The sequence below is a fragment of the Anolis carolinensis genome, chromosome 4, assembly GCF_035594765.1.
Source record: "Anolis carolinensis isolate JA03-04 chromosome 4, rAnoCar3.1.pri, whole genome shotgun sequence".
NCBI classification, from domain to species: domain Eukaryota; kingdom Metazoa; phylum Chordata; class Lepidosauria; order Squamata; family Dactyloidae; genus Anolis; species Anolis carolinensis.
The window spans coordinates 156,887,690-156,902,497 of NC_085844.1; the positions used below are offsets into that span (position 1 = coordinate 156,887,690).

At 39.7% G+C, this 14,808-nt stretch overlaps 2 protein-coding genes across 9 annotated transcripts in view; both read right to left on the reverse strand.

The window, feature by feature from the left end:
- Positions 1 to 1,045: 1,045 nt before the first annotated feature.
- samd13 (sterile alpha motif domain containing 13) overlaps positions 1,046 to 14,808 on the reverse strand; it is a 36,000-nt gene continuing 22,237 nt past the window's right edge. For all 8 annotated transcript variants that reach the window (XM_016994889.2, XM_062978098.1, XM_003223090.4 and 5 more), the window contains 2 exons: positions 10,405 to 10,516; positions 1,046 to 2,321 (listed from right to left, as the gene is read on the reverse strand). In XM_016994889.2, coding sequence (XP_016850378.1) covers positions 2,178 to 2,321; positions 10,405 to 10,516 — 256 coding nt within the window. In that variant the 3' untranslated portion in view covers positions 1,046 to 2,177. The remainder of the gene's footprint in view (positions 2,322 to 10,404; positions 10,517 to 14,808) is intronic.
- Positions 5,269 to 7,947, reverse strand: LOC107983058 (dnaJ homolog subfamily B member 6-like). Its single transcript, XM_062978094.1, has one exon. It carries the CDS (start codon positions 5,951 to 5,953, stop codon positions 5,288 to 5,290), a length of 666 nt encoding a protein of 221 aa, XP_062834164.1. The 5' UTR covers positions 5,954 to 7,947; the 3' UTR covers positions 5,269 to 5,287.

A 14,808-nucleotide genomic window follows, 5' to 3' on the forward strand; every position in this document is an offset into this window, starting at 1 on the left:
CCAAATATGTAAATGTCACACTGTAATAAACATTCACATGCCAACAGTACAACCTTACTCATTATATGGAAACTCCTAAAAATAGGGATATGTACTGGTAGGATAGAGTTATGCAAACTTCTTCAACCACTGGAAAAGACCACATTACAGATGGACTGACCCAATACAGGAAGCCACAATCCTGAACCTGCAAGACCTGAGTAGGGCTGTTGATATTCATGGTTCTTGGAGGTCTCTTGTAATAGGGTCATCACATAGTGTTTTGTGATGCTGGTAAGTGGGCCACTGAAGGATGATGTCTCCTGTTCCCTCTTTTCAGCAAGTGGGCAGTGTGCCCAAAAGTTATGACAGGGTGCATAGGGGTTTCTATTTCTGATGTTGTTCTGTTGCTTGCTGGCAGAAGAGGGTTGGATGCTGAATCTTTGGTGCGTCTAGTTCAGACCTGCACTACATTCGACTCATGGGTGGACAAAAGATGTTTAGCCTAATTTAATATTGGCCCCTTACCATTGCAGACTTGAGCAGGCCTGGTCTATCTGGATGTTAACATTAGTTTGGGAGTCAGATTGGGAGAAAGATCATGCCACAAAAACACGACTAAGGATGTCAATTCTATGTATCACTGCCAGGGCATAGTTTTCATCTACAAAGTATCAGATTGAATCTTTGGTGTCCTGTTATTTCAGGTGGCAAGGCTGCTTGAGACTCTGGACAGTTGCTGTCAATTGGAGGACAGTTTGAGAAAAGAGTAGAGAGCATTACCATCACTCACACATAGTAAGTACTAAGATCATCCATTGCCCTTTGAACCATGATTCTAATAAAATGAAAATCCATTTGGTGATTCTCTGTTGATAAGACCATGAGTTGATCACGTAAGGGTGCCACTATTTTTAGACAGAGAACCTGTTTTCTTAACAGCAAGCTAAATCCCAAACTGAACTGCCAACTGTATTAAGGTGCTTCTTGTTATATATTGGCATACTGGTATAAAAAGCAAACAATAAGAGACAAAACTTCCCCAATAAAAAAGCTGAAAACCAAATTGAATTGAAACACATCAACATCTTTGTTGACAGAACAAAATTTCAATTAAAAGAAGAGGAACTGGTCAAAACAGATTGAACTAGATTCTTCCTTCCACAGAGATTCACAGTCATAAAAGAACATTCTTTCACTTTTCAGAAACATGTGTTCGGCTCATGAATCAAGTCACATAGCAAAATAATTTGTTACAGCACCACAAAAGACAATCTTAAAAAATATGCAGAGATTTACAATCTTTTTTGCACCTATTCAGCAAAACTGTTAGCAAATAAGTTATAAATTAGAACAAGAGCAAAACAAACTTTCTCATAAAGCAATGCAAACAGTGAAAAACCTATCTCCCACAAAGACCCTTTAAAATCCAAAGAACATTAGCACATTCTGCAAACAACTGTAGGGTTCCCATAACCCCTGAATGTATCTTCTTCTGCTGTCAAAAGATGTTAACCTACTCAGCCTGAGCCAGTTTAAAACATTTCAACATGCTGTGAACAAATCATAATAAAATCAAAAATAGGCCTGCTCTGCAAAAGGGATTGGTGGGTTATTTTTTTTTTGCCAACTCAAGATATCTTGCTCATATTACAAAAGAAGATAAGTCACATTAGTAGCTCTTTATGCTGATCCAAACACAAAACCTCTTTTCAAATTAATGTGAAATACTCCCCAAGCACCACAGAAATAGTTGAGAATTGTGAAAGGGCATATTGTGTTTCAGTGAGTCTTGGCCAATAGAATTTGCCAAGTGGCTAACATATTTAAGTTAAAATAGTATTTTTAAAAATAAACAAAAACAGTGCTTCTGCTTGACTTTCATATTAAGTAGTATTACTCTCCTTTTCTACTTACCTTTCTTTATAATATAGTCATCTCTAGAAAAAGAATATTTAGCTGGTCATGTACCTGAACAATGTGAAATTCCACTCCTCCATCAGCTCAATTGTCACCATACAGCATATTGCTAAAGCTATCCAATAGGATATACACAAATATACTTTTATCAGTGCTATTTGGTTTAAATTTTGTATATACATATAATGTCTTTTGACAAAGGTCCATGAATAGGAAACCAATGTTGCTTATTTATTTTGAACCATAGAGACACAACATGGTCCCAGCAGGATAATCCATTATAGAGAACTACTCTTGAGATGCTGTGTCTGTAGAGGCTTGACGTGATATTCATAGATCTTCAGTGCAGGTCCAAGTTTTAATGAAAGTCCAGTCAACACATCGTTCCTTGTCATCAACAGTAAAGATTTTCCATCGATTTCCTAAGATAGAAATGAATGAGTAATTAAAACACTGTAAGAAAGCAAGGCAAAAAGCAAGAACTAGAATAGAGGTCATCAGAGGTCCTGGACTTCTGAGATTAAAAGGACCATCATGTACCTTAGACCCACAGGTTGAGAAGGGAATAATTGCTGGTTGGTTTTCTGTTCATATTCACAGAAGATAGCTCCAACTATAAGTTTTCAATTCAAGCTATATTTAAAAAAAAAAAACCTCCCATTTTTCAGCATCCTTATCATTCTCATCCCCCAGTTACTTGAAATCTCTCTCATGGTCTGGGGGTTGAGGGGTTGGAAGGGAACGAGTGCTGTGTGTCCTCTCTATCTCCAACTGAATTAAAAGTAGGACAAGTTAACTCTTTTCTATCACAGAATTGAGAGCTAGATTGACTTACGCTTACTTTGATAAGAAAATGGGCCAGTAGGACATTGTTCAGGACAATGTTTGTATTACCCTGTTTTCCTGAAAATAAGACATACCCATAAAATAAGCCGTAGTAGGATTTCTAAGCATTTGCGCAATATAAGCCACATCCCGAAAATAAGGCATAGTGATAGGCATGACTATGCAGCATATAAGGTTGGCTCCCCCTGTCAGGTCCCGGTCGTTCTGTGCGTGCTACAAGCTGAGGCATAGTGGGAGACATATAAAGTGAAAGTAAAAGTCTCCTCAGTGAAGTGAGGAACAGGATTCTCTACTTTAGGTATTGTGTGTCCTCAGGGGGAAGAAGTAAAGCTGTGGCTGCCATTTTACTCAGTACCGTGGGTCTCCCTCCCCAAGCAACAACCAGCAACAGTTTGTGGGTCTTTCTCACCTCCCACAAACACCAGGAAAGCTGCTGCTTCCCAGCACTGACCAGCAACAATCTGTGGGTCTCTCTCACCCCACACAAACACCAGAGGATAGGGTAAAGGCTTCAGCAAGCAATCTGCTACTGAGCCCAGAGAGATCATCCCATAAATGCAGATTGTTGTACCATACTTAATAAAAATATGATATACTCTGAAAATAAACCATAGTGTGTCTTCTTGAGGAAAAATAAATGTAAGACAGCATCTTATTTTTGGAGAACCACGGTATTGTATCTCTACAATCATGACAAAGTTGTACTGCTCTAACTGATTTCTATTTTGGCACTGTTCTTACTGCAGATCCTGAACTTGGAAAAATGAACTCTTTTGAATGATCACTCCCAGAGTCTCCTGTTTGGCATGACATTATAATCAAAGAAAGTAATTTTTCCAAGTTCTGCTTACAAGTGAATCTGTTCAAGGCTGCTTCAGTGAGTGAGTCATAAAGCTTGGTTAGGAAAGGTAGGTTATGGGATTGGATGTCATAAGTGATAAAAAGCAATTTGTACCACTTCCATAGTTAAGATTGATTGTACTTATCAGCCGCCAATAAAAACAATAACATAAACATTATGTTCTTTTGACATCCCTAATCCTTTCAAACAAAATTATGTCATCAGCTGATATTAAAATAAACCTTAATCTTCTTTATCAGTTTAGCATTCAAATTGTAGTCAAAGATACATACCTGAGTATATTGCTAATTAAAATAAAAGACAGCACATGCTAAGGTGTGCAAAAATCATACGAGATAAAGTTGGCACTGACATTTTGCATATATCAACTTAGTATTCAATCGCGCTAATAAGCCAATTAGAGGCCTGTCTCTACCTGTTCTGCTGTGTGGTCAGATCCTTGAGATAGAATGAATGAAATGTATTCTTTAAGCAACTAAACATATCAATGAGAAAAGACACTAACAAATGAAGAAGTATGCCTATAAATAACTACTCTAAGCAAAAAAAAAAAATCGTATCACAAAATGCTTCAGTTGGCATGGCTTTTTCCAAATACAGTATAAACAAATACAAACAGAAGCTCCAGAAACTGTGACCATGAGTATGAATACTGATCAAAGCCTAACAGAATGAATAATGTCCTTGAATGCCCTCACTGCCAGAGACATAGGCTGCATGCATGGCATTTATTTTATCCATATGTAGATTGTGCATCCCTTATCCAAAATGCTTGAGACCAGAAGTGTTTTAGATTTTTTAAATGTTGATACACCTATATATCGGCTTTTTCAGTGGTGGCTCTGCGGCTGTGGAACTCCTTGCCAAGGGAGATTAGGAAAGCCCCAACATGCATGTCTTTCAGGAAGCAGCTGAAGACCAGGCTGTGGGATCTAGCATTTGGCCTATCCTAAGATATGAGCTGATATGACCTGATAGATTAATATTAATTCGAACACAGACTGGCTCTGTTTTATATTTGGTTTTTCTACTTGTTGTATTATATATGGCATTTAATTCTGCCCATATGTAAGACCGCTCTGGGTCCCCTGAGGGAAAAGAGTGTTATATATATATATATATATATATATATACACACACACACACATACACACATACATACATACACACACACACACACACACACACATACACACACACACACACACATACACACACACACACACACAATGAGATATCCTGGAATTGGGGCCCAAGTTTAAACACAAAATTTATTTATGTTTCATATATATCTTCTCCACTAGTTTTAAGGCTATTTTATGCACTGAGCATGTACTGCCTTGCCATTAACAGATTGCATAGTTTGCTTTCAGGCCAGAGAATAAGGCTCTTAAAGCCACTAGTGATAGTAAAACTCATTGCTATATTTCCAAATATCACAAGAGAGTTGCATAAATATACTTTCATAGATAGAATCAAGATCTCTCTTTACGCAACCCTCACCTACCGTAGCAAGAAACTGGAGAAACTGTTTCTATTGAATCAAGTTGGCTGAAGTCCCAACTGTGGAGTGATATCTTCCACCCATCCTTCAGATGACATTAAATGCAGCACAGGTGTTTAACAGTACCCGCCTCAAGCTTAGTATCTGTGTCCCTTACCAAAGACAGCTGGAAAAACTCAGTGGCAGAGTGGCTCCTCCTCAATTTCGATGCTCTCTTTGCCATTCAGCACAATTCTCTTCGTGATGACTTTTCGGCCATTCACAATCTTGCTAGTTGTTATGACAGACTTGAACTTCCCATTGCTGCTACTCTTTACGGAACAGGAACTGCATCCAGTAATCTCAGGGCCAAAAGAAGTAAACCCAGTTCCCGGAATAGGGGACACGCCATTGATAGAGATGGAAAAGCTGCTGCCACTTCGGCTGCTCTGCCCAGAAATGTGGTCAAGCAGATCACCAAAAATGTTAAGTGAGAAGGAGTCCACATTTTCATGCTCATTCATGTGAGGCTGGTGGGAGCAAAGTTCAGTTTCAGTCCGCCTTCTTTCACGGACTTTGTCTCTCCGGCCACCATCATCACGTCTGCCTCCAGTTCCACCTCGTCTTTCTGCATGCCTTTCTTTTATGACTGCTCTGTTGGATCGGTCATACGCATCTCTCTTTTTATCATCAGATAAGACCTCATATGCCTTAGAGATTTCTACAAATTTCTTCTCTGCGGCTTCTCTGTTTCCTGGATTTTTATCAGGATGCACCTTTAAGGCCAACTGTCGGTATGCCTTTTTAATCTTATCCGAAGAAGCAGTTTTTTGTACTCCGAGGACCTCGTAGTAATTCACCATCTTCTTCAAACAAGGTTATGTTAAATTTTAAATAGTCTTGAATGCAATAAGCTCTTGAGGTCTAGCTCACAGTATCTGGGTACTGACCATGTTAGGTCGGTTATGAAAGGCTGTTGGTTTCAAACAGTCAACTGTGACATCATCATTATATCCAGTAACGGCTCAGTTTCAGTCATTTGCATACTGCATTCCCATTGGTTATATGTGAGAATGACAGCCATCCTTTAGAACTAGATGACATCAAAGAGGAATAGAAAGTTCAAGATAAAAGAGTGTTTGGACTTTTGAAAATGGCTCAAATGGTCATAATGTCTCCTGTACGACCATAAAACTCTACATTTACTTATATACCCATCTAGCTGTGTTGCTTTGCTAAAGTGCATCATTTTTTAAACTGGAGACTAGCAACTCCCCACCCCAAAAGTCCTCAAGCACATAGTATTCACAGTATTACTGGGATGATTTTAATGCGCCAAGTCTCTGCAGATGCTTATTTATTTATTTATTTATTCCATTTCTATCCTGCCTTTCTCACCCGAAGGGACTCAAAGCGGCTTATAGATCTGGCAAAAAATCAATGCCAATAAAAACAAAAATACAATAAAACATAAAACAGTTAAAAAAATTTTACATTAACCATTAAAACACATGAAACGATATACAAAACTTAAAACAAATAAAGTACATAAATCCATTCATTCAAAAACCTTGTGCATAATCCTTAATCCAGACCACATCAAAGCCGTAAAAGCATATTCGTTAAACGCTTGTGCGCATAGCTAGATCTTTAGCTTTTTTCTAAAACTCAGAACGGATGGAGCTTGTTGGAAGTCACTGGGGAAGGAGTTCCATAGCCGAGGAGCCACCACTGAGAAGGCCCCGTCTCTTGTTCCCACCAGTCACGCTTGTGAGGCAGATGGGACCAAGAGCAGGGCCTCCCCAATTGATCTTAAAGTTCTAGTAGGCTCATAGGAGGAGATACGTTCGGACAAGTACAGGTAAGTTGGACCAGAACCATTTAGGGCTTTATTTATTTATTTATTTATTTACAGTATTTATAGGTCAAGACCAGCACTTTGTATTGGGCTTGGTAGCATATTGGCAGCCAGTGGAACTGGCGCAACAGAGGAGTAGTATGCTCCCTGTACGCCACTCCAGTTCTAAGTCTGGCTGCCACCCGTTGCACTAGTTGAAGCTTCTGGGCCATCTTCAAAGGCAACCCCACGTAGAGCACATTGCAGTAATCTATGCGGGATGAAACAAGAGCGTGGACCACTGTGGCCAAGTCTGACTTTAAATTTTTAAAATGTATTTAAAAAATCTTTGTTTCCCATTTGCATAGGAACTCTTTCTTTAGCACATGTGTGGGAATAATGAAGCCCTCCTAAAGTTGTTGAACTGCAAAGTGAACTAGCACTAGCCAATGGTGATGAATGTCCAGCAACGTCTGGGGAGGGGCTACATGTTTCCCACCCCTACTTCCACAATACAGTTGTCACCACCAGCAAATCTGTTACTATAGGAAAAAAATATTCTTCCACCACTATTCTTCTACCCATGATTATTATGACATAGTGAAAACTTTAATATTGTATATACTAAATGGGTGCTTTTGATACATCACAGCCTAAAGACCTTAAAGGCACCAGATCCTATCTGATCTTGGAAGCTAAGCACAGTAACCCCTACTTAGCACTTGAATGGGAATATTAGGTACTGTAAGCTGTATTTCAGAGGAAGGAACTGACAAAAGCACCTCAGAGTATTCATTGACGAAGAAAACTCTAATGAATTCATGGGACTGCCGTAAGTCAAAATAGCTAGGTAAAGGTAAAGGTTTTCCCCTGATGTTAAGTCTACTCGTGTCCGACTCTGGGGGTTGATGCTCATCTCCATTTCTAAGCCGAAGTGCCGGCATTGTCCGTAGACACCTCCAAGGTCATGTGGCCGGCATGAATGCATGGAGTGCCGTTACCTTTCCATCGGAGTGGTGCCTACTGATCTACTCACATTTGCATGTTTTCAAACTGCTAGGTTGGCAGAAGCTGGGGCTAACAGCGGAACTTCACGTCGCTCCCCAGATTCGAATCGCTGACCTTTCAGTCAGCAAGTTCAGCAGCTCAGCAGTTTAATCCGCTGCACCACCGGCGGCTCCCAAAATAGCAACAACTTCTCAAAATGGCTATGTAAACCAAACCTAAGACATGAGGAAGGTTTCTTTTAAAACTACACCTGATAAATGTATAACATACAATAGAATTACTCTTAAATTTGAAGACTGTAAATAAGAAATGGCTCTTTGACCTTTTTTCTGGGGACTGGGGACATCCTCAAACCCTTAACTTCTGGAGTCACACAGGTGTTTTTTTAAAAACTACCTCCTTATACATACATACACACACACACACACACACACACAATCATACTTGAACATTATTGGTACAGAGGAGCCCTTGGTGGTGCCGTGGGTTAAACCCTTGTGCCGGCAGGACTGATGACTTGAAGGTTGGGTTGCTGACATGATGGTTGCCAGTTCGAATCCAACCCGGGGAGAGCATGGATGGTAAAACATCAAAAACATTTGGGCATCCCCTGGGCAACGCCCTTGCAGGCGGCCAATTCTCTCACACCAAAAGAGAGAATTTCTCAAGTCATTCCTGACATGAAAAAAAGATTATTGGTACAGTGCATTTGTCTTGTTATCAACCCATCCTTGTCATCAAACCATCCTTCCAGGACAAAAGTCTCTAAATGTCTTCTCACATGTTTAATGAACAAACTAAGGCTGAAGTGATCTCAGGACAAGTCTCCATTAATTTTAGTGACTTCTCATTCATCTTTCAATTGCTATGTCCATAAAAGATAGTTTTATACATTACTTCTGTTTTTTTAATGATTTCATCACACCGTGATTCAAGATGCTGAGACTATATTCTCCAGACCAAAGAAAAAGTTCTTGAAATCCAAGTATTACCTAGCCAGTGAGAACAATAGTTAGGCAAGATAATCAATGCAATTGATTCTAGCCATGTCATGTGGGCTTTCTTAATATTACTGTGACAGCATAGATTAAAGTGCTACAGGAAAATCACAAAGAAAAACAAGGATATTTCACTGATTGAGAAGGCCAGCAAAAGTTGTGGCTGGCCCAGATCAGCCTGTCTTGCTTCTTCTATGGTATCTATGACAGAGAGCAATCTTTATTAAGATTACCAAATCCACATTGGAGGAGTCTTTAACAGCTACCTTGCTAGTAGAAATCTCTGAATCTGTCACTTCCTCCCCATCTCTCACTGACATTCTTGTCTTGCCTGATTCTTATTAAGCAGCTTGAGATTTGGGTTGCAGTGAGTTTTTCGGCTGTATGGCCATGTTCCAGCAGCATTGTTTCCTGATGTTTCGCCTGCATCTGTGGCAAGCATCCGCAGAGGTTTGTTCAAAGGTCTGCGGACGCTTGCCACAGATGCAGAATACTGAAACGTGGACATACAACTCGAAAAACCCACAGCAACCCAGTGACTCCAGCCATGAAAGCTTTTAACAGCTTGAGATTTTCTTCTACTTGCATGAAAACTGGAACATATTTTTAAATAATTACTTAATATTTAGCTATTGCTCCCACTGATTAAAATGAGAGTACATTTTCCTTCAAATAAATACATTTTAGTCAATCTTTCACATCTTTGTTTGATTTTGAATGTTTTCTTCTTCTTCCATGGAACATATTTAATGTTTCTCCAAAGCAAGAGGGCTTCACCCGATTGATAATTTTCAGAAGTGTGAAATGGATGCTTTCATAAGTACATGTGAGTGCAATGAGTTTCTTTTCTGCTTTGAGCTATGGAGCCCGCCTCCAGTCCACAGACATACTTCACAAATGAGCAATAACTTTGAATCAAGCGCTAGCTCCCTCTAGGGGCTCCGTGATCCCATTTCCAGGCCAGCATGATTGGGGATCCTGCTGTCCTTTCCCAGTTCAGTTTTCTCAGCCATAAAATCTCATGCCTACTTGAAAAAGAACACTTAACCAATAAGGAGTATAAATGAATACATAAACCCTGCTGGATCAGCAATTTGCTCATTACAGAGCCACAGTGGTTAATCTCTGTACAACAATTATGTAAATGCTACTATCATTTGCAGTTACACAAAGCCTATAATCACTCTCCAACCCACCCACCCATTGTAACTTATTTCATAAGCATCAGAAACTCACGTCTGAGCAAAGTAGTCTTGTAAAAATGCTGGTTTGGTTACAGATATGGCACTAGTAATGAAAAGCATGTTGTTGTTATCTTCAGGAACAGAATATCAAGATATATTTGAACAGAGATGGAAATGTTTTGGAGTAAAGCTCTCAGAAGTGTCCAATCAACATGCCGCAGAAGATTCTGGGAAATGTAATCTTAAAAAATCTTTGTGATTTGAATTAAGTATTCAAATAGATTTACCTGTTCTTGAAAAGCATTTGCTTGTTCTTCAAAGCCCGCCGTTCGGAAATAATTAACCACATCTGTAACTGCCCAGTCGGCAGGATCTGGAGGTCTTCCATTCTCTACCAAGCTTGAAAGAAAATTCAGGCAAACTGTTAAGATATGTACACTGTGTGGACTGAATGCTGTACACCTTTTTTACAGATCTCTCAAGAAATGAAAAAGGGCACCAAACAGAAATGGTGACTACAGATACTGATCCAATGAATATGGGGGTCATACTGTAAAACAAATATTTTCACATAACAACAGGGCATGCACACTTTGGTCCAAATGGGTCCCCGACATTTATTTCTCGTATTTTTACCCATCGTTCCTCAAAATAAACCAAGAGTTGGCATAGTTTAATCTTCACAAGAATCCTTTGAAGAAAAAGGCCACCCCCCCAAACCACCCCCCCCCCCAAAACAAAACAGTTGACTGGCCTCATGTCTCATATTTAACGTTGAGGTTGGAGATTTGAGTTGTCCAATCTAAGCTTAAGAATCAATAAGGAAGCTCTTGCTTCTCTAACACAGTCTTCTACAAATTGAAGCTTCTAGTTACACTGGACTACAACTTCCCCCATTCCAGCCAGCATAGGAGATCTGTTGGGAACTGTAGTCTAACACATCGAGAGAAACCATGTTGAGAAAGGCCATTCTAGCCATTGTGTCCTTTCACACACTGCTTTATTGCCATGAGGCAGTGTGCCCAAAACTATATCTATGTGGGAGGATCCTCTGGAATTGTACTGAGTGAAAATACAATGTCTTTCTTTAAGCAATTTTTATTTTCATCATTTGACACATATGCTGTGTAGTCTTCCCCCTCCCCCATATTCATGGATTCAACCAGTTTGAAGATATTAAAAGACGTTAAAACTTGATTTTGACTTTTCATATGAAGGACTTGAATATACACAGGTTCTAGTATCCACAATTGATCCTATAACCAAACTCCAGTGGATATTGATGGGCCACTGTAAACTATCCCCTGAAAAGCCATTTATCTTCATTTTAGTCTCACAACTTTATGAGGTATGGCAAGCAAAGAATTCTGAACTTGGTCAAGTTATTGTCCATGATAGCTGGGAGTGTGTGAAGTTGTCATTTAAAAAGACAAACTAGCATTCAAGCTCTTTAGAAAATAAAGAGCCTCAAACCGCAAAGAGAGGCCGGTAATAAATTTGTTGTTGTTATTGCTCTGTGGTCACACCCAGTAGCCATCCTGTCACTATATTTTTCTTTACTACTTTAGAGTATTCAACATGCTTCACAGAATCTACCCCAATAATTCAACTCTTAAGATGTAAATATGACTGCCTGCCTATTGTGATAGGCAAGGAACAAAGGTATATTGAAGTTGTAACATAGGGGCAACATACATTAAGTCTTACTGCGAAGGCAGGATAATTATTTCATTAGTACTTGCTTCCAGTAATTCAAATGAGCTTGAAAAGAGCCAGCATGTACAATAGACAGACATTTAAGTAAATCCATGTGCACTGAGGTTGGGAGGGAATGGAAGTATACACATATGTACCTTCTCTATGCCCTGACTCCATTTCGGACATGCCAATGAACACATGAAGGTCTTAAGTGTGGGAATGTATATGGGAGGAGGTACCTGGAAAACCCTATTATCACAAAGACTGGATATCACAGATAATTATTTCATTAGTACCTGCTTCCAGTAATTCAAATGGGCTTGAAAACAGCCAGCAGATACAGTAGGTAGACCTCATGTGAGTTGAGGTTGGGAGGGAATGGAAGTACAAACATAAGTACCTTCTCTATGCCCTGACTCCATTTTGGACATGCCAACGAACACATGAAGGTTTGAAGTGTGGGAATGGATATGGGAGGAGGCACCTGGAAAACCCAATTATCACAAAGACAGGATATGACAGAACTGGGTACTGGAAAAGGCTTGCTAAGCACAAGACCTGTGGATGCTCCAGCTGGGGTGAGAAATGAACCAGGAACTTCTTTACTTATTCTTAACCACTAACCAAGGAGGAAAACATTTTTCAGACCTGTCAACCAAGTGGGATATTCACCTGTTCCACTCACACACCCCAGAATCTGTAATCATGTGAACCGTCTGTCTTTCTCACCTGTTTTGGTAACCAATTGTCTGATTTTGCATACAATGGCAGGTGGAGGGCAAGTAGGAAAGCAGGGAGAGGATGAAAGACCTGCACTGTTTCTTTCAACACACAAACACAATGGCTCTTGTTTATGCAGCCTTCTGTCAAATCCTGAGAGAAATCTACACATTGAGAAAAAGTGAATGCTATAGTATTTCCAGGAATGCATCGCTTCAGAAGCTGATGGATTATAGCTTGGCAGAAAGAAGGTAATGGGTGTCAAGTTTGAGTGATTTTGAGCATCACGGTTTCTCTGTCAATGGAAAATAAGGATGGCAGTGAAAAACTTTTAGCCCAGATTTCTTCATGCTTTGTTAGCTGCAAGAATGTCATTTGTTTGTTTTCTTTTAGCTTGCGGTAGAAACACAAATGCCAGGTTCATTCCAAATATAATTACATCTCATTAAACAGAACTAATAAAATCCCCAACGTGGCTCCAAAGCAGGCTGCCAGGGGTCTTCAGCCAGATGATAGGAGTTGTAGTTCAACACCTCGGAATTCCACCAAGTTGGAGAAGGCTGCTCTAGAGAAATGTACCTGGAGGTGAACAAAAGATATGACAAAATCCAGGCGGTTCCGGCTGTGAGGATATGGCATGTTTAGTGTAATTTGGAGCAGTCTAACAAGATTACTCCACAAACCTTTGGAGTCCTCTGTTGCTTATCTCTGAAATGCATGCCTGTATTGCTTATCTCTGAAAGCAATGTATGTTAACACCCATGGAGTGTGAAAGGAATGTAATACATTTCCATTTATTTTAAACATGTCTGGGCTGTTCAGCATTAACCGCACCAACATGGTAATTTGGAGGTAGGAACAGTATGTAGCATAAAACCAACAAGACTAGATCAGTGCTCTCCGGAATTTGATTTGCTGCAACTGTGTTTGCAACTGCTGGAGGAAACTGGAAGAAGGGCCATAAAGCATATGCGACTTCTTAAAGAAGAAAGAGAAAAATCCCATGGAATGATTACATGGGCAAACAGATGCCAACATGACCAAGCTATCAGTCACCATTTTGTGATCTACATTCTCTGTGTTGAATATAAGCACACTATAAAGACAACAGGAGTTCCTGGTGGTTGCAGTGGGTTAAACCGCTGAGCTGCTGAACCTGCTGAACAAAAGGTTGGCAGTTCGAATCCGGGGAGCATGCTGAGCTCCCACTGCTTGCCTCAGCTTCTACCAACCTAGCAGTTCAAAAACATGCAAATGTGAGTAGATCAATAGGTACCGCTCCGGCTGGAGGGTAACGGTGCTCCATGAAATCATGCCAGCCACTTGGAGGTGTCTACGGACAATGCTGGCTCTTGGGCTTAGAAATGGAGATGAGCACCAACTCGCAGACACAACTAGACTTAATGTCAGGGGAAAACTTTTACCTTAAGCTATAAAAACAACACTGATCTCATTAGATCACGTGGGTTCACTGGCAATGTGAAATGGGTTCAGATAAGCTGTGATTACGTGGAACCAGCACACAACATTTCACTTCCAGCTGTTTCATTCTGAACAGTCTTTAGTGTGCTTGAATTCATTCATTTTATGGTCTCAGAAGCAACGAACGGCATAGAATTCAGACTCCTTTCTGATTATCCAAATGTTTACCATGCTCATATGAATAAGAAGTTATTGTGCCAACCTGTTTTCTAATAGTACACATATGGGGGTGGCAGGTTGAAACCATATTAGAAAATGACTTTCCAAATCAGAATTATATTTTAGTATAATCCTCTTTATATTTATTCAGAGGCTTTTTCACACAAAACAATTATTGCATTATGATTCCACTTTAACAGCCATGATTGTATCCCATGCAATCTTGGTATTTGCAGTCAAGGGAGATGTAGAAAATCAGCTCTATCAACCCACTTGTCTTTTCCCATTGCTGCTTCTGTCATTTTTCTTATGAGAAAAAGGTGGAAAATGTACAATGGTTTTCAAATCATAGGGATTATTTCGTTTGGAAGCACATGTCAATTCGGCACATACCCACAACCCTTATTACACAAGTCGGAGAGTCTACTTTCTCCACTCTCCCATAATTCCACTTTGTTTTGCTTAAGGGAAAGAACGTATTTAGAATCAAAAAAGGAATTGCTGAAGACAGACACTTAATTACTTTTCACATGTGCCACAATTCTCTTATCCGCATGGTGCTTACACCCTGCAATATTTCTGTGTTTCAATAATTTGCACAAATGTATGTACGTGCAAAAGGCAAATAAACG

Excerpts from the sequence above, each read along its gene's own strand:
- LOC107983058 (XM_062978094.1), bottom strand. The coding sequence starts at position 5,953 with ATGGTGAATTACTACGAGGTCCTCGGAGTACAAAAAACTGCTTCTTCG.